The sequence below is a fragment of the Betta splendens genome, chromosome 22 (assembly GCF_900634795.4).
Source record: "Betta splendens chromosome 22, fBetSpl5.4, whole genome shotgun sequence".
In the NCBI taxonomy this organism is placed as follows: Eukaryota; Metazoa; Chordata; class Actinopteri; order Anabantiformes; family Osphronemidae; genus Betta; species Betta splendens.
Window position 1 is genome coordinate 972,846 of NC_040900.2, and position 23,458 is coordinate 996,303.

The following is a 23,458-nucleotide window of genomic DNA, read 5'->3' on the forward strand; positions in this document are numbered from 1 at the left end:
AGCAACCCCCCGCCCCCCTGGGAACCGGGAGCGAGCGGCCGACGTCGTTATGTAACGCCGGCGCCTCGATGCAGTGACGGCTCCCATTGAAAAGAGTTGTGTGCTCTGTGGCTGCCGTTTGCCGAGCTCCCAGTGCTTCGCCCTCAGTGGCCCAGCAATTAGTTTGGACATTTTGAGAGTAGGAGGAGGAAATGATCAGTTTACAGCCGGTCGCTGCCAAGTGAAACTGGCCCAGCTTCCCGTCAGGGAGAGGCTCAGAAATGTGAACCGTGAGGTCAGAGCACTGCAGTCGGAGCTCTGCTTCTCCACTACTACGTTACAGCCGTCTGTTGTTGTTGTTGTTGGAGTTGAGTTCTCAGGGAGGCGGCCGGGTCGGGCCGGGCCGGGCCGGGCGGCCGGGCCGGGCCGGGTCGGGCCGGTGATGACGACCTTACTGACCCATTGAACCAGGACCTGACGAGTCGTGTCACCTCTGCGTCCACTGAGCATGGGCCTGGTTACAGCAGCACTCACGCGTGGACATTCTGACTCCGTTGAACCCAGTTCAGGCAGAGGCTCAGACGTAGAAGCTGAGGACGGGGAGGAAGGAAAGGGTTTAGCTCCGATCAGACTCCGGCTGGTCATTGATCTTGATTTGAGGATGGAAAAGGAAGGAGGGGGGGGTGAAGAGAAGAACAGAGGAGGAAATGAGGACGTCTCCCAGCGCTGCAGAGCCTCCACCTGCTTCTTGTTCCAGCTCCATAATGAGCTGAGGCTGGACGCAGTCTGATAACGTTTCCCTTCAGCGGCTGAAAACTGAGGAAGCTTGGTTTCCTCTGCAGACGCCGCTTCTGATGCCTGTGTGGTTCAGTGTGTGAGGCTTCGATGAAACGAGCGACCAAAGCTGTGGGTCGAAGGTGAGGAGCCGAGTGCGTTCGGGGGGGAAATCTCCTTCAGCAAACAGCAGCACAGTATTAAAAGCAGGCCTTGTTGACTTAACGGCGCGACCATATTGTACAGGGGGAAGAGACATGAGTTTAAGAGAACAATATCTGATGGAGGCGTGTAGTGAGGACGGACCTGCTGCTGGTTTAATCTGGTGGACTGTGTTTGCTGCTGTTTGTGGCTCCTCCATCGTTTCTGCAGTGTAGCTGCGAGAACTCACCTGCTGCAGGGACTTCATGCATCAACTCAGTGAGCGGCTGGAATGTGGGAGCGATTTAGATTTGTCTCAACCCCCTAACTTCTAATTTCACAGGCTTTTTGTTACTTTGAAGCTGCTTCTGCTCTGTCGGCCGCACGTTTGAGACGGTGGAAACGGCTGTGAATGATTGTAGAGGAGGTCTCGCCTGGCTGCATGTGGAGGATGACGTGTTCCTCGTTCCAGGCCGCCAGCTCCAACCCGCTGCCGACGCCCGCGGGAGCCTCCGGCGGAGACGTGCTGGTGGAGAGCGGACCGGTCGTCTACGACCACGAGGCCGTGGACGAGGAGGAAGACGAGGAGGAGGAGGCGTGTGTCAGTGCCATGGAGCTGATGGGCGGCAACGGTCAGTTCAGCAGCAGCAGCAGAAGATAGATCAGCAGCTTTTATGTTTGACTCCAAAGTTGCTTAAAAGCGACCCTTGTCCACTTTAAAAGCTTTCTGCTGTGAAACGGTGAGTCCGCGTTTTAGTGTCTGGGTCGCGCTCGGTTCCTGCTCGGACTCCGGGCGGGTTTTAATGAGGCCTCGCTGAGATTAAATTTGTGTTACGCTTCGCTTCCGGACTTTTAAGATCTGTGACTCTGCAGCAATGACACTCTGCTTAATTGATCGCTGTAGGAGAACCTTTCGTTTTTACTCCTGGGCCCTGCTGGAGAGGTCAAAGGTCAGGGTCCGAGGACAGAGGATGCCTGTTTTCGGCCTGTTTATAATACAGTCATAACTCACATCTCTCCAGAAAACGTGTGAGCGTGTTTTGGCCTGAAGCCTTTTAGTCACTGACGCCTAACTCTCACGTCTGTGTCTCTCGCTCCTCAGATTACGGCTGCGATGGAGACTACGATGAGGGATTCTAGCAGCAGCTGTCGGTTCCCCGACTGCTACGGACTAATTATTGGTCACTGTGACACCGGGAGAACCTGAAGAACCTGAAGAACCTGCCCCCGACCAGAACCTTAAGGCACATGAAACAGCAGAACCTAGACAGTCCTTTAAGTGGAGATGAGAGGTTACAACAGTGTTTAATGATGGAAACTCCTTCATCGACCAGAACCAGAACCTGAGCCTCCATGAGGAAGTTCCACTGTGCAAAAAAGGGAAACGAACAAACTACCAAACACTTGATTTCTGTGCTTTGCTGCCTCTCAACGACGTTCACTTTGGTTCTGTTTGTGACGGCCTCAGGTGAGGACAGATGCCGTATCAGCAGTCCCACATATCTTATTAGTATTACGTTATTACCACCGATGGTGCAGTTAGTTTAATTTATACTTTGGTTTCTTAGTTTTGTTGATGTTGTTCCTGATGCTCTTCCTTTGGCCGCGGAGCCGTCAAAGCCAGGATGGAAACACGTTCTATGCAATATTATACTTTTCAAACGTGGGAGAATTTCTATTGAAGCTTTTATGATTTGTTTGGTGTGAATGTGGCCTTGTCACTGTGTCTTTACTGAGGCATGCTGGGAAACCTCCACTGTCTCTGCTGCTGCTACACTAAATACACTTGAACCAGTAAAAAGCACGTTGGTGTGTTTTTGCCTTTTTCCTCTCACGGCATCAAAACGACTTTCTGCGTCGGGTCTCGCGTTTATTTCACAGCAACAGCTCGTCTAAAAGGCCGGACGTCGCGTTCTCTAATCGCTCTGCAGACCTTGAGAATCGATGGGACTCCATGGGAGCTGCCTCCACCGACACGTAGGAGGACTTTGAACGTGTCAGACTCGGAGCGTCCGTGTTCTGGTGAAACCTGAGGCCGAGGTATTGGGTGACTGATGCTGCAGCTTCACAGCCACCCTGTCGTCACAGTCAGATCAGACCGAGGCCACGCAGGCGTCTGCAGCGCCTGTCACTGGATCCTCCTTCAGACCTGAGGCGTGTGCGTCCAGAGGCCGCTCACGCAGTGCAGTGACCTGCGGAGGAGGAACCGGCGCGTCCCCACGTCCTCCCACGCGTCAGAGGCCACGCTTAGTTGAGCTCTGCAGCGTTCGGGCCGTCCTCGCTCGCTCCGACTTCCTCCCGTTCCCTCAGAGCGGAGCTGCCGTGCTTTAAATGCAGCTTGAGGCCAGGATTCAAACGGCCTCCGCTTCCGTTTCCACCTGTTTCTCTGCAGCAGAGAGGTTTCGTTCCTGCGCTTTAATTGGCTTCATCTCAACTCTCCAGCATCCTGTTTACTGTAGTTTATTAATTATGGGCAGAGAAGGCAAAGTCAGCTCAATGAAGTCTTTGTGACTCACCATCTTGTATGTAAACTAGTAACGATCAGCTTTAGTTGTTGTATTGTGTTTGGCGAAGGATTGTCATCATTTCTAGTAGCACTGAACTCTGCTTGACTGTCAAACCACTGGTCCTCCACCAGTAGACAAGCAAGAACGTGGTGGTGAACTGAAGCAGTGAGACTGGAGGCTTCACGTCTCACTGTCCACAGGGACCTCCTGACCTCCAGTCCAGACTGCGTCTGATGGAGGTGGAGCCTGAGTGAGACCAGGTCGTGGGAGACGACGGCTCAGACGTGACTCTGACGTCGCTGCGGCAGCCGAGAGATGGAGCCAATCAGTCTGAGCGTGTAAATGAAGGAATTAGTCTTGGATCTGGAGCCGAGAGGCTGAACGGCTCCACGCGAGACCAGTCCTCCAGTTCCCAGGCATAAATCAGTGACCACTTCTGGCGTGACTCTAAACACACAGAGCAGCAGGGAGGATCCACCACATGTATCGGCCCGTGTCTGTAATTGAATTCCTCAAGGAGCAAGTGAAGCCTGACCCGTGGGACGATTCCCACGACACCACATTCACAAACACAGACGCTAAAAACTGGACCAAACCAAATGTGACACGGACAAAACGTGCCAGAAATACTTTAACGAGATTAAGACAAAAATGGGTCAAAAGATGAAGGTCATGGTTAACCATCATCCAGAGAGAAAGTGAAGAGCACTTTTAAGAGCTGATGTGTGATTTTAAGGCAGGTCTGAACGGGCAGAGACGTGATTATAGAGATCAGATCCTGTGATGGTGTCACACATGAAACAAACTCACTAAAGCTGCTCGACTGATGCTGATATTTGGAGGCTGTTGCTTCAATCAGCTTCCAAATCAGCAATGAAGAGATTGTCCATCAGTGAAAACACAATGCAAGCTTTGAACATCAGTTTATACTTCACCATGTCTGAACCTGAACGGTCAAAGAGCCTGTGTGTGTGTGTGTGTGTGTGTGTGTGTTCACGTGCGTGCGTGTGTCTGCGTGCGTGTGTCTCTGCGTGCGTGCGTGTGTCTCTGCGTGCGTGTGTGTGTCTGCGTGCGTGTGTCTCTGCGTGCGTGCGTGTGTCTCTGCGTGCGTGCGTGTGTCTGCGTGCATGTGTCTCTGCGTGCGTGCGTGTGTGTCTGCGTGCGTGCGTGCGTGTGTCTGCGTGCGTGTGTGTCTGCGTGCGTGTGTGTCTGCGTGCGTGTGTGTCTGCGTGCGTGTGTGTCTGCGTGCGTGTGTGTGTCTGCGTGCGTGAAGGGGGGGGGGCATTGTTGCAGCTCTGTAATTACCTTGAGTCAGATCTGCTTTTGTAGCGCAGGTGGGAGACACAGAATCTAATTACAGGGTGGAAGCTGAGCTGCTGCCCACCTGTGTGTGTGTGTGTGTGTGTGTGTGTGTGTGTGTGTGTGTGTGTGTGTGTGTGTGCGTCTTGTCAGATGATAATGATGACAGCCGTCACGACGGAGGACGTGCCTCTTCTCCTTGGCTCTTCCTTCCAGATGTGATCATACAGCAGCTTTGTTCTTCACCGTACGTGACTCTTCATCATCTTCATCGTCCTCAGGAGGACGCAGACAGGAGCTTGTGTTGCGCTGGATGCTGATGAAGGCTCTTTGTGGCCAGCTGTTACTTGGCTCATGGTCAGTGAATCTGGATGACCTCCCGGCTTCCTCTGTTCAGCCTCGTGTTGTAATCACCCATAAACAGCTGAGCTGCAGCTGGATCCTCCTGATGCCGTCAGTGACGGAGGGAGCGGCGGCGCCCGAGGCCACAGCGCGTCAGCGTTTCAGCTCTGACTGGTCAGAGTGAAGCCTGAGTCTCGGAGCAGGTTCAGCTGCAGCATCAGCTCCGGTTCCTTCAGACGCGCGTGTTCTGGGTCGGAGTCTTGTTTCAGTGGCTCATCTTGGCTCGAACCCAGAACAAAGTGGAAACTGCCGCCGCCACCGTCCTTCACGAGTCACAAGCTTCACTTGCTCTTGAGTGAAAGCGCTGAGGATGCAGATGAGATGTGATTGGAGCAGCTTGTTGGTTCCAGTAATCGCAGGTCGTGTTTGTTCCTCGTTCAGCGACGCCACTCATCCTAACGAGCTCACTCCACTCCAGCTGCCTCTGTTTGGGTTCACATGATTTACTGAGCAATTAGTCGTGAGCCACGGGCGTGAGCACCATGACTGGAGCGACTCCCTCCCACTGAACCTGTGCAGGAGCAACAATGCAAGCGTTGCAGCTGGACGTTGGAGCGGTGAGTTGAAGCTGAAGCTCAGACCTACGCGTCCGTACGAACCAAGCGTGAGGAGCGACGCTGCTCTTCAAACATGGCCCTCGTTCTGCCTCATGAATATTCAGGCGGCGCTAATGAGGCTCCTGCACCGGAGCGCTCTGCTTCTCAGGGGCTAATGTGATGTCAACCTGATTGTGAATGTGCAGCAGACAGAAGCTGAACCCTTTCACAATAAAGCACCTGCGAGTCTCCGTCGGCGGCTGCAGAAGCTGCCGCATAGATTTCACGTCCGCGCATCAGTCAGTGTCTCTGAGCGCCAGCGCTGCTCGTCGTCTGGACGTTCTCTCAAGGACGCGGATCCACAGGCAGCGCTATTTTTAGCCCTTCATTACTGTGAGTGAAGCAACTGGAGGCAACTGAATCCAGTGTTTGTGTTCATCGCTAACGAGGATATGAGCGTTAATCAGCGGTGCCAATCAGCATGATTACCGCCTCGGCCCCCTGCAGCAAAGCATGCTGGGAGCCAGCAGCCCCGAGCCCGGGATACAGGTGAGAGGAAGTGGGAAGGAGCTGCCACCACAAATATGAGTCCAATCAGAGGCATTAACGAGCTGCTCCACCCCCTTCTCTGTCTGCTTCACTCAAACCGCTCAGACTCTGAACCCAGAGGCTCCGCAGCGTCTCGTCTGTGAAGGAGGGGGAATAAGAAGACAAACGTCTGAGGGTAACGCTACCCTCTCGCCTCCTCCGCCTCCTCGCTCGTACCGTAGTGATTGCAGGGAGCGGCAGCTCTGCAGGCATCTGCTCGTTTTGTTAGGAGCCGTGTGCAAGTAAACATTTTTTGCTCGCGACCATCTGTCCGAGCGCAGAGTTGGCAGACGTGTCTGGAAGAGAGAGAGGAACATGACGAGGGCGAGCGAGGACGTTTTAAAGGCAATGATATTTTCAACATGTTCCGCAACAATCAAACACTTTTCTCAGTCAGTGAATCATTTCATCCAAGCGAGTTTTTTCTGGAGCTGCAGGATAAATGTGAATAATTGGACTCCGCATCAACTGAGGGGCTGTGATGTAATTAGACTCCTCACTAAGGTTGGAACGTGTTAGCGACGCGTCCATGAAGGAGAACCAGCAGCTGCTGAGGTTCCGGGTCCTGGGTGAACGGAGCAGAATGGGTCTGACTGGTTCTGTGCACAGCTGCTGAGGCCTCCTGAAGCAAACAGCAGGATGCGGCGCCGCGGGACACGAATGCTGATGAATGAGAGACGGGAGAAGACGGAGACGAGGCTCCGACCGCGTCTGGGGACGGACCGACCCGCTTCGGGTTCTGCTGTCAGAGCGCGGAGGCCGCGTCATTCCCTGCAGCTGCCCACAGATCGGATAATTCTGGCGCTTCAGACGCGCCCCTCCCCCTCCTCCCCCTCCTCCCCCCACGGCAGCAGCTTCTGAGTGAGCACAAAGCATCAACCTGGATTTCTGAGGGTGCGTGTGTTGCCATAGAGGAACACGCCGGCGGCTCTGTTGGACGAATAAACCCACGCCCACGTGCCCTGCTCACCTCCCTCACCTCGCTCACCTCCCACGCTGTCTGGGCGGCTCTGCCCCCGGGGGCGACAACGCTCGCAGTCAAACGGAGAACTGGGCTTTTTATTTTTAACAGGGCAGCGTCTTGGAGCCGGGACGTGTGTGGAACCAGTAGGTCCAGAACCGGAGCAGATCTGCAGCTCCACGTGGGTCGACGCAGCCCGTTTTAGCCTCCAGCGCCGCTGCTGGATCTGCCCGAGGACGGGCTGAGCCTCGGGGCAGAGCTTCCCACGGTTCTGTGGGATCGTGAGAAAGGCGGCGCGGTTGGAGCCCAGCTGTCCACAGTGTGGGCTAATTGATTTACACTGATCCAGCGGTTTTACCTCCACACTAATTAGAATTTGCCCGTCTTTTCTGCAGGTGCAGGTCGGGGTGATGTTTGTTACTCTGCATAAGCCACAGCGTAACGAGGCTCAGCATCATCTGAACCAGAACGCGTCTAAAAAAGGAAACCCACGAGTCTGCGCTTTGAAGCCGCGCCTGGTTTCCCTGAAGCCGAGTCGACTGACAGAACCTCCTGGGTGCCGACGTTTGAGTCCTGCATCATTTCACTTAATGAGCGAGTGTGAGCAAAATGCCTAAAATAACTGTGGCCCACATGAAGAGCCAGGATCCAGCTTTCAGTGGCGCTGAACCCTCAGTCGAGTGAGTGGGAATCAAACAAAGCTGCCGTGAAAGCCTGGAGATTCCTGAGTAAAGGACGCGGAGCAGATGGAACGCTGCTCCGTAAACATGGCGACGTCCGGTTCTGAACCAGCGAGTGTGTCTGTCCACCACAGTGAGCACAGAACCAGACAGAGCCCCAGAGAACCGCACAGAACCCCAGAGAACCGCACAAAACCCCAGAGAGCCCCAGAGAACCGCACAGAACCCCAGAGAACCCCAGAGAAGCACCCAGAACCCCACAGAACCCCAGAGAAGCACCCAGATCCGCACAGAACCCCAGAGAACCGCACAGAACCCCAGAGAACCGCACAAAACCCCAGAGAGCCCCAGAGAACCGCACAGAACCCCAGAGAACCGCACAGAACCCCAGAGAACCGCACAAAACCCCAGAGAGCCCCAGAGAACCGCACAGAACCGCACAGAACCGCACAGAACCCCAGAGAACCCCAGAGAACCCCAGAGAACCGCACAGAACCCCAGAGAACCTCAGAGAACCGCACAGAACCTCAGAGAACCGCACAGAACCCCAGAGAACCCCAGAGAAGCACCCAGAACCCCAGAGAACCCCAGAAAACCGCACAGAACCGCACAGAACCCCAGAGAACCCCAGAGAACCGCACAGAACCCCAGAGAACCGCACAGAACCCCAGAGAACCGCACAGAACCCCAGAGAACCCCAGAGAAGCACCCAGAACCCCACAGAACCCCAGAGAACCGCACAGAACCCCAGAGAACCACACAGAACCCCAGAGAACCGCACAGAACTCTAGAGAACCCCAGAGAACTGCACAGAACCCCAGAGAACTGCACAGAACCCCACAGAACCCCACATAACCCCAGAGATCCGCACAGAACCCCAGAGAACCGCACAAAATCCCAGAGAGCCCCAGAGAACCGCACAGAACCCCAGAGAACCGCACAGAACCCCAGAGAACCGCACAGAACCCCAGAGAACCGCACAGAACCCCAGAGAACCCCAGAGAAGCACCCAGAACCCCACAGAACCCCAGAGAACCGCACAGAACCCCAGAGAACCACACAGAACCCCAGAGAACCGCACAGAACTCTAGAGAACCCCAGAGAACTGCACAGAACCCCAGAGAACTGCACAGAACCCCAGAGAACCGCACAGAAACCCACAGAACCCCAGAGATCCGCACAGAACCCCAGAGAACCGCACAAAACCCCAGAGAGCCCCAGAGAACCGCACAGAACCCCAGAGAACCGCACAGAACCCCAGAGAGCCGCACAGAACCCCAGAGAACCCTAGAGAAGCACCCAGAACCCCACAGAACCGCACAGTACCCCAGAGAACCGCACAGAACTCTAGAGAACCCCAGAGAACCGCACAGAACCCCAGAGAACCACACAGAACCACACAGAACCCCAGAGAACCGCACAGAACCCCAGAGATCCGCACAGAACCCCAGAGAACCGCACAAAACCCCAGAGAACCCCAGAGAACCGCACAGAACCCCAGAGAACTGCACAGAACCCCAGAGAACCGCATAGAACCGCACAGAACCGCACAGAACCCCAGAGAACTGCACAGAACCCCAGAGAACCGCACAGAACCCCAGAGAACCGCACAGAAACCCACAGAACCCCACAGAACCCCAGAGAACCGCACAGAAACCCACAGAACCCCACAGAACCCCAGAGATCCGCACAGAACCCCAGAGAACCGCACAAAACCCCAGAGAACCCCAGAGAACTGCACAGAACCCCAGAGAACTGCACAGAACCCCAGAGAACCGCACAGAACTGCACAGAACCCCAGAGAACTGCACAGAACCCCACAGAACCACTGGACCCACACTGCAGACGTGACCTCTGACCTCTGCTGTGTGAGCACTGCCATGTGCTGCGTTCAGGTTCAACTCGTGCACGTCTGTTTCTGTCCCACTTTCGTTTCTCGCTGAGCGGCTGCAGTTCGAGGAGCGACGTGATACAATGTGCTTAGAATGTTAAGCTGCTTTGCTTTGTGCGATGCTGCTGTCGTCGTCTGAACTCTGGTCACAGAGAATGAGGCCAAGCGTTCGCGCTGTTCCCGTCTCTCCTCTGAAGACACGCTGACAGGAAGCATGACAGTGTTCCTCAAGACTTCCAGAGGATGTCACAACAGCCGAATCATCAGCAGGAGCACAGAAGGCAGCGTGGACTTCCTGTCAGAGCAGGAAGTGGAGGTTATCTGCACGGCACCAGGTCCGGCTGCTCATTGTCTCAGGCTCAGCGAGGACAAGGATCAGGGGACGCAGGCCTCAGGGACAGCGGTAAAGAAAGAGAGGAGGCGAGGTCAGAGGTCAACCTGTGGCCATCAGCACATCCGGCACTGGCTGTGATTGGACCTTCGCTTACAACAACAAACGCTTGTGGAGAAGTTCAGGCTGCAGCTGCTAAAGATCCGTGGCCAGTGTTGGCTGGAGCTCATGTTCTGTGTGGAACATGCAGGCGTAGGAGCATCTTCAGTCCCAGCGTTTGTGTCTGAGTCCAGGAGGAATCCGCCGTGTCCCTGAGGTCCAGGCCTCCTGGCGGCCGCGGTCTCGACTCCCGTCAGGGAAACGTGTGCGTCCGTCCCAGCAGGGGGTGGTGAGGGCCGGCCCCCTGCTGGGACATCGACACCAGCTCGGTTCAGACCACTGCCCGGTTCTGTGTGAAGGATGAGGACATGGTGTTTTCTACACAATGGATTCTCACTAAACTCAGCTTTAGATGCTGAGACGTGACACTGGCCTCACGTGTCGACTGGACCACAGTCCGGCCGGCGCCGGCAGCCGCTCCAGATCCAGGGGACACGTTCACTTTGCATCACTGAGACTGAGCAGAGAAGCAGGAGACAACAAGCGTCTTGGCGAGTGGAGGTCTGAACCCGGATCCTCTGTCAGCGCACAGTGTGGCTGCTGCAGAGCAATGCATGCTGGGAACAGCGCTGGGGCGCGGCTCCACCTGACGGGAAGCATGAATAATAGAAGCTACATCAGTAAGTCAGGACGACAACGACGGCCGCGCTCAGAGTTGCTGTCATCACACGGTGTGAGAGCATCAGGTCCTACAACAGCACGGAGACACACGACGATACACGGAGACACACAACGAAACACGGAGACATGGAGACACACGTCAACAGCACGGAGACACGCGACGATACACGGAGACACGCAAAGACGCGTCAACAGCACGGAGACACGCTGCGATACACAGAGACATGCAAAGACACAGAGACACGCATCAACAGCACGGAGACACGCGTCAACAGCAAGAAGACAAGCCTCAACAACACAAAAACAAGCATCAACAAAGGGGGGACACGCGTCAACAACACGCAGACAAGCAAAGGCATGGAGACACACGACAACCACACAGAGACTTACAAAGACACATGGAAACGACACGGAGACACGCAAAGGCATGGAGACACAGGTCAACAACACAAAGACAAGCGTCAACTGCACGGAGACACGCGTCCAAGACACAGAGACGTGTCAACGACACAGAGACACATATCAACGACACAAAGACAAGCATCAACGAAACAAAGACGCATAAACAACACAAAGACAAGCGTCAACGACACAAAGACAAGCGTCAACGACAAGGAGAGACGTGTCAATGATACGGAGACACGCATCAACGAGAAGGAGACAAACGTCAACGACACAGAGACAAGCGTCAACGACACGGAGACACACGTCAACGACACGAAGACAAGCATCAACGACACAGAGACACGCGTCAATGACACAAAGACAAGCATAAACGACACAGAGACACGCGTCAACGACACGAAGACAAGCGTCAACGACACAGAGACACACGTCAACGACACGAAGACAAGCGTCAACGACACAGAGACACACGTCAACGACACGAAGACAAGCGTCAATGACACAGAGACACGAGTCAACGACACGAAGACAAGCGTCAACGACACAGAGACACGAGTCAACGACACGAAGACACGAGTCAACGACACGAAGACAAGCATCAACGACACGAAGACAAGCGTCAACGACACGGAGACACACGTCAACGACACGAAGACAAGCGTCAACGACACGGAGACACACGTCAACGACACGAAGACAAGCGTCAACGACACAGAGACAAGCGTCAACGACACAGAGACACAAGTCAACGACACAGAGACAAGCGTCAACGACACGAAGACAAGCGTCAACGACACGGAGACACGAGTCAACGACACGAAGACAAGCGTCAACGACACGAAGACAAGCGTCAACAACACGGAGGCCCGCGTCAACAACACGGAGACCCGCGTCAACAACACGGAGACCCGCGTCAACAACATGGAAACCTGCGTCAACAACATGGAGACACGTGTCAATAACATGGAGACACGCCTCAACAACATGGAGACACGCCTCAACAACATGGAGACATGCATCAATGACACAAAAACACGGGTCAATGACACAGAGACACACAAAGACACACATCAACAACACGAAGACACACATCAACGACACAGAGACACACATCAACGACACAGAGACACACAAAGACAGGCATCAACAACACAGAGACAGCTGTCAACGACACGGAGACAGGCGTCAACAACAGGAAGACATGCAAAGACACTGAGACACACTTCAACAGCACGGAGACATGCGTCAGCGTCACGGAGACATCCATCAACAACACGGAGACACTCAAAGACACGAGTCAACGACATTGAGACACGAAAAGAGAAGCGTCATAGACACAGAGACACGCAAAGATATGAGTCAACAGTGCGGAGACACACAAGACACGCAAAGACACTTGTCAACGACCCTGAGACATACATCAACAACAGAGAGACATGGGTCAACGACACGGACACACGCGACGATACACGAAGACAGGCGTCAATGACACGGAGACACTCATCCACAACACGGAGACACGCAAAGACACGCTTCAACAACACAGAGACACGCGTCAATGACACAAAGACAAGCGTCAACTACACAGAGACACGCCTCAACATGACGAAGACACACATTAATGACACAGAGACAAGCATCAACAACAAGGAGAGACGTGTCAATGATACGGAGACACGCATCAACAAGAACAGACCCGCAGAGACATGCAAAGAAACGCGTTAACGACATGGAGACACGTGTCAACGACACAGAGACACACGTAAACGACACACGTCAAGGACACGGAGACACGCTCAATACGTGACTAAGTCAAGGTGTCAGAGCTTTGGCCTGGTCAATGATCAAAAGCCTCCCTCTCAGTTCTCTGAGCACAGACGTCTCTGTTTGCAGTCATCCAACACAGAACGGATTCGGTTCTGGTGTCTGGTGAAAACCCAGCACCACCCAGCTGGAGGAAAAGCCCCGTCCTTCACAATCACAGGGTCCTTCCTCTCTGCGTTCTTCCTCTTCCTCTGCGACTGAAGGCTGTCCAGAGATGATCTGTTTCTGCTCCTTTCTCTCTGCTCTTAGTACTAATGACAGCTTCATTACATTCAAACAGACACTGATGGATAACAGCCCAGGCTTCATTGTTAACATTGTTTAATAACTCACTGGCAGAAACAAGCTCTGCAGCGGATGATTGTTTTGCTTCGTCTCTTTCTGAGGCCAGACTTGTATTTATAAAAATATTACTGGGGTGTTTTTTTATTTCTGACATTTAGGAAAGGTCAGAGACAGAATTTGAACCGACGTTATCAGGTTGGTCCGAGCGTCGTCCTGGAGCCTGAAGGTCACACAGATTAATGAGCTGAGCAGCTTCCTGTCTCCTGCGCCTGGAATGATCATGGCTTCCTCTTATCTGCACAGCTGCTGACTCTCAGAGCTACGTGGAGGTCCAAGCTGCTGCTGCGCCGGACGCTGGAGCCTCATTATTTAGGGTTCAGGAAGAGGAGCAGTGTCCAGGAAACAGGCTGCTGGATAATAAAGCAAACACATTTGATTTGTCTGCTAACGACGTGTTCCTCCGTCTTTCACTGAAATTAAAAACCAAAATTTATTTCAAACTTTATTGCTTGTTCATTTTCTCATCACTCAGACAAAGAGCAGCTAAAGGCTCCATTCCTGCCTCGCTGACAGCTGGACGAGAGCTGGCCAACGGGCTGCTCCTCCTCCTCCTCCTCCTCCTTCTCCTCATCGTCATGTTGATACTAAAAATACTGAACTTAAAACCTACCTGTTTAATATGGCTTTTAGCTAATCTCCTATTGATTTTTAATTGATTATTGATTGATAATTGATAATAATTGATTGAGAGAGATTCATTGATTTAGATTTAATTTTATTATTTTTCAAAACTATTAATATATTTTATTAAATTTAAATAAATATTTTATTCACGTTTACTAGTGTTGAATTTTGCTTCTATATTATTTGAAATTTCTGATATAACTTAAAATGAATTTATTTATTAAAACTTTTATTAGGACGTGCAATAGTCTGGCGACCTGTTCAGGGTGTACCCCCGCAAGCTGGGATAGGCTCCAGCTTCTTCTCCTCCTACTCCTCCTACTCCTGCTCCTTCTTCTCCTCATTGTCCTCCTCCTCCTGGTCATCGTCATCCTTCTCCTCCTCCTCCTCCTCCTCCTCTTTGTCATCCTCCTTTTCCTCCTCCTTCCTTCCGTTGTCTTCCTTCTCCTCTTTCACCTCCTCCACCTCTTCCTCCTGCTCCTTCTCCTCCACCTCCTCTTCGTCATCCTCCTCTTCCTCCTCCTTCCTTCTATTCTCTTCCTCCTCTTCCTCCTCCTCTTTCACCTCCTCCACCTCTTCCTCCTCCTCCTTCTCCTCCACCTCCTCTTCGTCATCCTCCTCTTCCTCCTCCTTCAACTCCTCCTCCTTCTTCTCTTCGTCATCCTCCTCTTCCTCCTCCTTTCTTCCATTCTCTTCCTCCTCCTTCACCTCCTCCACCTCTTCCTTCTCCTCCTCCTCCTTTTCCTCCTTCTCCTCTTCCTCCTCCTCCTTTTCCTTCTCCTTCTACTCTTTCTCCCCCCTTCCTCTTCGTCATCCTCCTCCTCTTCCTCCTCCTCATCCTCTTTGCAATCCTCCTCTTCTTCCTCCTTCTTCTCTTCCTCCCCCTTCTTCTCTTCCTCCTCTTCCTCTTCCTCCTCCTTCACATCCTTTTCCTCCTCCTTGTCATCCTCCTCTTCCTCCTCCTCCTTCTCTTCCTTCTTTTCTTTCTCCTCCTTCACATCCTTTTCTCCTCCTCCTCCTTGTCATCCTCCTCCTCCTTCTTCTCTTCCTTATTCTCTTTTTCCTCTTCCTCCTTCTTCACATCCTTTTCCTCCTCCTCCTCCTCCTTGTCATCCTCCTCGTCTTCGCAATCCTCCTCTTCCTCCTCCTTCTTCTCTTTCTCCTCCTTCTTCTCTTCCTCTTCTTCCTCCTCCTTCACATCCTTATCTTCCTCCTCCTCCTTCCCGTCGCCTCAGCTTTGAATTACGCTTTATAAGGAGTCGCTGCTGTGGGTCTGGGTCAGGCCTCAGCTAATTACCGCTTAGCTCAGAGCTCAGAGGGTCAAAACTCATTTGGCCATAAGAAGATGCAAAGACGCACAACGATTATCTTAAAGTGACCAAATAGAACAAACTTGGTGCTGGCGTGTGTTCTGAGGTTCTCTGATAGAACCCGACTGCTCCTTTTCATCCCTCTCTTTTTGTTTCCTTTGTCTTTTCCTGCTTTTTTGCCTTTTTCCTCTCACATCATCTCTCTTCTTTTCTCCGTTTTGCTGTTCGTCTCATTTCATTAATCTTCCTTTTTTCCCTGCCTCTTTTCCACCTCTCTCATCTGTTTGTCGTTCATTTTTCCATCCTTTCATCTGCATCCGTCTTCATCCATCCATCTTTCATCTCTTCCTGTCTCCTCCCTCTGGTCTGGGTCCTTCAGGGAGCTGCTTACGTAAGAGCTCAGCGCTGATGTGATGTGAAACGCTTCGTTTGTCGGTCGACTGTGAGGTGATGATGCTCAGACGTCTTCTCTGTGAGACGTGACAGCAGACGATCAGGACGATCACAGAACCAGGTGGTTTCAGGAGTCTACAGAACAAGAAAATAACATCTTTATGATTATTAAAACACGGTGGACTCCGCCTCACATGACCTTTTAAATCACACGAGCCTGTGTGGAAGGAAGGAAGCGAGGCTGCCTGCTCCAACAGGCCTATTAGCCAGTGGAACACACTGGGTGATAATGAGCTATCAGGCTGTGGAGGAAGGGGAGAGATGGAAGGCGGAGAGGATGGATAGAAGGAGGCAGAGGGAGACGGAGGACGAGGAGCAGAGGGTCCCGCAGCGCCGTCATCACCAAACAAAAAGGTTAATGAAGTCGTTCAGAAACAAAGAAATGCTCGTATTCAGACGAAGCCTGTGGGCCCAACGGTTAAAGAGGCTCATCTGTTAATATCAGCGCAGCGGGCACCACAGATTCATCACTAAGTCCCACCTCTGTGGTTGCCATGGCTACAGCAACCAAACGCAGCTCGGGGCTGGTCCTCAGTAATGAGTTAATTACTGGATCCACCGGTAGAAATATGCTCTGCATTGGCAGCAGAGGAGGAGACGGACAGAAGCACGTTCACATGAACACGTGGTCCGGCTTGTCCCGGTTTGGACCCGGTGCTCAGGTTCTGACGTCTGTCCCCATCATGAGCTTGAAGCCCTGATCTGTGCAGAGCTGGTGCTCCTGTGATTCTGATGAGGACAGGTTTCACAGGTATTAAACCTTGGTAGGTTCTTGAAATGTGCCTGTTGCTGTCCAGCTGCTGGTTCTGACCCGTTGCAGGCGCCTGCGTCGGAGCCAGCGCTCGCTGGAGCAGCGTGACGGAGTCGTGGATGCTCCTCCTACAGAGCAACAGGTTCAGACTCATGAAGTCGTAAGTCCGTTGCTCCATTCATGTAGGAATTGCTTGAAAACGATACAAACGATGGCTTCTTATTTAACCTTCACTCACCGGCTGCTCCACTCATCCACTCACCCACTCACCCACTCATCCACTCATCCACTCACCCACTCATCCTGCGTCTCTGGAACTCCCTGCTGCCGTTGCTCTGCTTCACGGTGAGCTGCAAACAATCACGCTAAACACGAGCCCGCTAATAATGACGCTAATTGGCTGCGTTGGCGCTGCCAGCAGCTCCGAAGCCCTGTTTGTTTCCTGATCCCTCTTCACAGGAGCCATTTTAGTCTAATGGTCCGTTTAATCTCTCTCTCTCCATCTCTCTGCCTCCTTCTCTTTTTCTGAAATGGAGCGTGCGACGCACTAAATGGAGATAATGGAGGCTCCGTTTTGCAGCTCAAAGGGTAATTTGCGAACTCTTTGAAAACACAATTCTCATAACAGAGCTGATTGTTCCTTTGTTACTGTAATTGTCACAAGTCTAATTAAATAAGCCCGTAGCTGTTGTGTTCGCTGGGTTTCTGAGGGCGCGTTAAAAGTTCCCTAAATGGGATTATGAGCTTCTGAAGACGAGCAGAGCCGCCGTTTGGGTTCAGATAACAAAATATCTGCTGTGGATAAAAACAAGACTTCATAAATCTCCAAACAGGCAGGTCTGAGAAATGTTAGTGCTGATAAACATGAGTCACGGAACCTCAGACGTCTGCAAGTGAACAGAGCTGAGAGTGTGTCAGTGGATGCAGGAGCAGGTGACGGGTCAGAGCTAGAACCAAGACGGGAACAGGAAGCTGTGCTGAAGTACTGTACCGTCACAGACATCGATACTGAGTCAGTGCCTGTCTCAAATATGACTGACTGACACACAGACGGACAAACTGACTGATTCAAATAATGACAGACAGACAGACAGACTGATTCAAATAATGACTGACTGACACACACACAAACAGAATGACTGACTGTTTCAAATAATGACTGACTGACACACAGACAGACTGGCTGACTGACTGCTTCAAATAATGACAGACAGACAGACTGACACACAGACAGACTGGCTGACTGACTGCTTCCAATAATGACTGACTGACACACAGACAGACTGACTGACACACAGACAGACTGGCTGACTGACTGCTTCAAATAATGACTGACTGAGTGACACACAGACAGACAGACTGACTGAATCAAATAATGACAGACAGACAGACAGACAGACTGACACACAGACAGACTGGCTGACTGACTGAATCAAATAATGACAGACAGACAGACTGACTGACACACAGACAGACTGGCTGACTGACCGACACACAGACGGACAGACTGACACACAGACAGACTGACACACAGACAGACTGGCTGACTGACTGCTTCAACTAATAACTGAATGACACACAGACAGACTGGCTGACTGACTTATTCAAATAATGACTGAATGAGTGACACACAGACAGACAGACTGACTGAATCAAATAATGACAGACAGACAGACTGACTGACACACAGACAGACAGACTGTTTCAAATAATGACTGACCAACACACAGACAGACAGACAGACTGATTCAAATAATGACTAACCGACACACAGACAAGGAGACAGACAGACTGACTGATTCAAATAATGACTGACTGACACACAGACAGACTGACACACAGACAGACAGACTGACTCACTGATTCAAATAATGACAGACTGACACACAGACAGACAGACTGACTGAATGAATAAATGACTGAATGACTGACTGACTGACTTTCAATCTTCCTTCAAGAGGAAACGTCCCTTGGCACAACTGTTTTCCTGTTGACTGATGCTGATTGCGACCCTCGTTGACCTTTGACCTGTAAAATCCAGGTGGTCATTTCAAGAACTCTATTTTCCTTGTTAGAAGATATTGTCTTGGACTGAAGCAGAAACCAGCTGAGTCCAGGGCTGCAGCAGACGCACAGCGGCTGAGTCATGCTCACGCTCACGTCTAATGGAAGCAGACGTGGCTGTCAGGGCTCATGTGTTAGTGGGAGCCTGGTGTGTTCACAGGCGCATGTGTGGTCTGTGCGCTTTCCTGATGTTTATGTATGTGACACAGAAATGAGTCCTCGTCTGAGAATGTGTCTGTGCGCCGGCTGCTTGTGTGCGTGACGTGGATGGGTCCTGACAGCATGCGGAGAGCTGGCACTCGCTGCCCTCTCCTCCACCCACCGTAAACCACCCTCGCTTCACACACGCAGAGCTGAGCGGGCCAGAACCCAGCAGGCAAAGTCCTCAACGGAGCGAGAGCCACTCCAGGGCCGGGGTCCCAGCCAGGTCAGGTACTGGGTTGGGTACCAGTTCAGATACAGGGTCAGGTACCAGGGTGGGTACCAGGTCAGGTACCAGGTCAGGTACCGAGTCGAGACCGGGTCAGGTACCGGGTTGGGTACCAGGTTGGGTACCAGGTCAGATACTGGGTCAGGTACCAGGGTGGGTACCAGGTCAGGTACCGGGTTGGGTACCAGGTCAGATACCTGGTCAGGTACCAGGGTGGGTACCAGGTCAGGTACCGGGTTGGGTACCAGGTCAGGTACCGGGTTGGGTACCAGGTCAGATACAGGGTCAGGTACCAGGGTGGGTACCAGGTCAGGTACCAGGTCAGGTACCGAGTCGAGACCGGGTCAGGTACCGGGTTGGGTACCAGGTTGGGTACCAGGTCAGATACTGGTTCAGGTACCAGGGTGGGTACCAGGTCAGATACCAGGTCAGGTACCGGGTCAGGTACCGAGTCGAGACCGGGTCAGGTACCGGGTTGGGTACCAGGTTGGGTACCAGGTCAGATACTGGGTCAGGTACCAGGGTGGGTACCAGGTCAGGTACCGGGTTGGGTACCAGGTCAGATACAGGGTCAGGTACCAGGGTGGGTACCAGGTCAGGTACCGGGTTGGGTACCAGGTCAGGTACCAGGTCAGGTACCGAGTCGAGACCGGGTCAGGTACCGGGTTGGGTACCAGGTTGGGTACCAGGTCAGATACTGGGTCAGGTACCAGGGTGGGTACCAGGTCAGGTACCGGGTTAGGTACCAGGTCAGATACCGGGTCAGGTACCAGGGTGGGTACCAGGTCAGGTACCGGGTTGGGTTCCAGGTCAGATACCGGGTCAGGTACCAGGTCAAGTACCAGGTCAGGTACCGGGTTGGGTACCAGGTTGGGTACCAGGTCAGATACTGGTTCAGGTACCAGGGTGGGTACCAGGTCAGATACCAGGTCAGGTACCGGGTCAGGTACCGAGTCGAGACCGGGTCAGGTACCGGGTTGGGTACCAGGTTGGGTACCAGGTCAGATACTGGGTCAGGTACCAGGGTGGGTACCAGGTCAGGTACCGGGTTGGGTACCAGGTCAGATACAGGGTCAGGTACCAGGGTGGGTACCAGGTCAGGTACCGGGTTGGGTACCAGGTCAGGTACCAGGTCAGGTACCGAGTCGAGACCGGGTCAGGTACCGGGTTGGGTACCAGGTTGGGTACCAGGTCAGATACTGGGTCAGGTACCAGGGTGGGTACCAGGTCAGGTACCGGGTTGGGTACCAGGTCAGATACCGGGTCAGGTACCAGGGTGGGTACCAGGTCAGGTACCGGGTTGGGTACCAGGTCAGGTACCGGGTTGGGTACCAGGTCAGATACAGGGTCAGGTACCAGGGTGGGTACCAGGTCAGGTACCAGGTCAGGTACCGAGTCGAGACCGGGTCAGGTACCGGGTTGGGTACCAGGTTGGGTACCAGGTCAGATACTGGTTCAGGTACCAGGGTGGGTACCAGGTCAGATACCAGGTCAGGTACCGGGTCAGGTACCGAGTCGAGACCGGGTCAGGTACCGGGTTGGGTACCAGGTTGGGTACCAGGTCAGATACTGGGTCAGGTACCAGGGTGGGTACCAGGTCAGGTCCGGGTTGGGTACCAGGTCAGATACCGGGTCAGGTACCAGGGTGGGTACCAGGTCAGGTACCGGGTTGGGTACCAGGTCAGATACAGGGTCAGGTACCAGGGTGGGTACCAGGTCAGGTACCGGGTTGGGTACCAGGTCAGGTACCAGGTCAGGTACCGAGTCGAGACCGGGTCAGGTACCGGGTTGGGTACCAGGTTGGGTACCAGGTCAGATACTGGGTCAGGTACCAGGGTGGGTACCAGGTCAGGTACCGGGTTAGGTACCAGGTCAGATACCGGGTCAGGTACCAGGGTGGGTACCAGGTCAGGTACCGGGTTGGGTACCAGGTTGGGTACCAGGTCAGATACTGGGTCAGGTACCAGGGTGGGTACCAGGTCAGGTACCGGGTTAGGTACCAGGTCAGATACCGGGTCAGGTACCGGGTTGGGTACCAGGTTGGGTACCAGGTCAGATACTGGGTCAGGTACCAGGGTGGGTACCAGGTCAGGTACCGGGTTGGGTACCAGGTCAGATACCGGGTCAGGTACCAGGTCAAGTACCAGGTCAGGTACCGGGTTGGGTACCAGGTCAGATACCGGGTCAGGTACCAGGTCAAGTACTAGGTCAGGTACCGGGTCAGGTACCAGGTCCGCAGCCCGGCAGGCTTCATTACAAGATGACGGCGGTGCTGCTGCTCATCAGTGTTTTATCAGACGCTACTTTATCGTTGACTGGAGACAGAGCAGCTTCATTATCCCACAGACTCGTCTGCATCCACAGATGAGCAGTGGAAGTGGGAGAGGATGAAAGGGAAGGAGCTGCCTGGGCCTCGTCCTCCCCGATCAGCAGCACCATCGCGTTAATCCCAGCACAGCACAAAGGCTTCGCACAGAGAGAGACCTAGACTCTGTTAATGAGTTCTGACAACTTACAGGACACTCGCAGCAGGTGGAACCGACGGCGCAGGACGGAGGTGAGTACGTCCTGGTGCCGTAGAGACCGAGGTGACATGTTTGTATCGCCGCGTCCTGTCTGAGCCTCAGCCTGTTGCTCAGTAACTAGGTCATAAAGAGCTTTTATTCCTGCTGCAAACGAGAAGAAGTGGAAAGTAGAGACCGAAACGGGCCGCGTTCTGTGCCTGAGCATCTGAAGCTGAAAGCGGACATTTGATCTGCGTCCAGTTTCAGCCTAGAGCCATGTCTGAGGTGTCAGGTGGAGCGAGGGCGCAGGCGTCGGGACCTGCTTCCTCGTGGGAGGGACTTTCCCCGTACAGCGGCGTGGCCTGGGACGCGTTTGCTTCCCGAAACTCTGACGCGCGTGAAAGACGATCGGCCGGATTCTAGAAACCGCCTGTAAGTTACACGTCCCGACCCGCACGTTCCCGGAGGCGCCAGAGGATCAGACAAGCTCGGGCCTGGTGGGAGGCAGAGAGCGGGACGGGGGGGTGCACGCCCATCTTCATCATCCTCATCATCCTCATCATCCTCATCCCCACTGGCTGAGGCAGTTGTGATGCAGGTGGAGACTTAAAAGCCTCTGGGCTCGTTTACTGTAAGCTTCACAGACAGAGGCTGTGTTTGCTGTTGAGAACAGCTGATGGGACGTTACTGTGTGTGAGGATCCAGAAGTGTTCAGCTCTGTTGATTCTGATTTGTGATATGAAGTGTTGTTTCAGCAGCGTTGTCTGATCCAAACCTCCAACCAGCTCATCTTTTTAGAGTTAGTTTAAAGCCAGCTCAGTGGTTTCTCACTTTGTTGCTGATTGTTGCACTGTTCACATCAAAGCAGATTGAAGTGATGGACTGTATCTGTTTCCATCAAAGCCTTGCCTTGTGCTACAGCATGGTGGTGTCCACAGAGAGGAGAGGTTTCACGCCCCTGTTCTAGTCATGCTTCATTAGAACACACGTGCTTGGCTGAACAAAGACAGGCTTGTGTGTGTCATCATGTCATCACTGAGCTGTAACTGGATCAACTGAGCCGCTTGATCTCTCCTAAATCACTTGATTCATGCTGGAACTGAGTGTGAACATGTAGCTGACTTTACCACACATAACGTGGGCTCAGGTTGTGTGTGTGTGTGTGTGTGTGTGTGTGTGTGCGTGCGTGCGTGTGTGTGTGCGTGCGTTCATGCATGGGTGTGTGTGTATGTGTGGGTCTGTGTCTGTGTGCGTGCGTGCATGCATGTGTGCATGCGTGTGTGTGTGTGTGTGGGTCTGTGTGCGTGCGTTCATGTACGTGTGTGTGTGTGTGTGTGTGTGTGTGTGTGTGTGTGTGTGTGTGTGGGTCTGTGTCTGTGTGTGTGTGTGTGTGTGTCTGTGTGTGTCTGTGTGCGTGCGTTCATGTACGTGTGTGTGTGTGTGTGTGTGTGTGTGTGGGTCTGTGTCTGTGTGCGTGCGTGCATGCGTGTGTGTGTGTTTGCTTTGTCTTACCTCATGTCGACTCTCTCCGCTCAAACAAACGTGTTCTGGCAGCTGGTGGGAGAAGAGAGAATGAGACGAGTCTGAAGACGCAGTCATCAAATGGAAAAGTTGATGCGTGTGTGTTTATGAGGCTGGTTCTTCGTGTGATCATTACATGAGACGCTGAACGTGACAGAAGCACCTGTGGAGCTATTATTTCACGCAGCAAGTCTTCCTGCTACATGAACGTCTGAGGCTCCAAGGTTCTAAAGACCAAGCCTTTCCTAATGCATTCTGGGATGTCAAGGACGTGTCCGTCCGTGCGGCGCTGACAGATGGAGTAAAACACACACCTGATACCTCTGTGATGCTAACAAGCCGCTTGTCATCTGCAGGC

General features: G+C 53.1%; 1 protein-coding gene across 3 annotated transcripts in view; it reads left to right on the forward strand.

Moving 5' to 3' along the window:
* brf1a (BRF1 RNA polymerase III transcription initiation factor subunit a) overlaps nt 1-2,698 on the forward strand; it is a 34,524-nt gene extending 31,826 nt beyond the window's left edge. For 2 of the 3 annotated variants that reach the window (XM_029137958.3, XM_029137957.3), the window contains exons 19-20: nt 1,367-1,526; nt 1,997-2,698. In XM_029137958.3, the coding sequence (XP_028993791.1) occupies nt 1,367-1,526; nt 1,997-2,034 (198 nt within the window). In that variant the 3' untranslated portion in view covers nt 2,035-2,698. Of the gene's footprint in view, nt 1-1,366; nt 1,527-1,996 lie in introns of those variants that run through there. The other variant, XM_029137959.3, reaches the window with a different exon arrangement.
* Nucleotides 2,699-23,458: the final 20,760 nt, after the last annotated feature.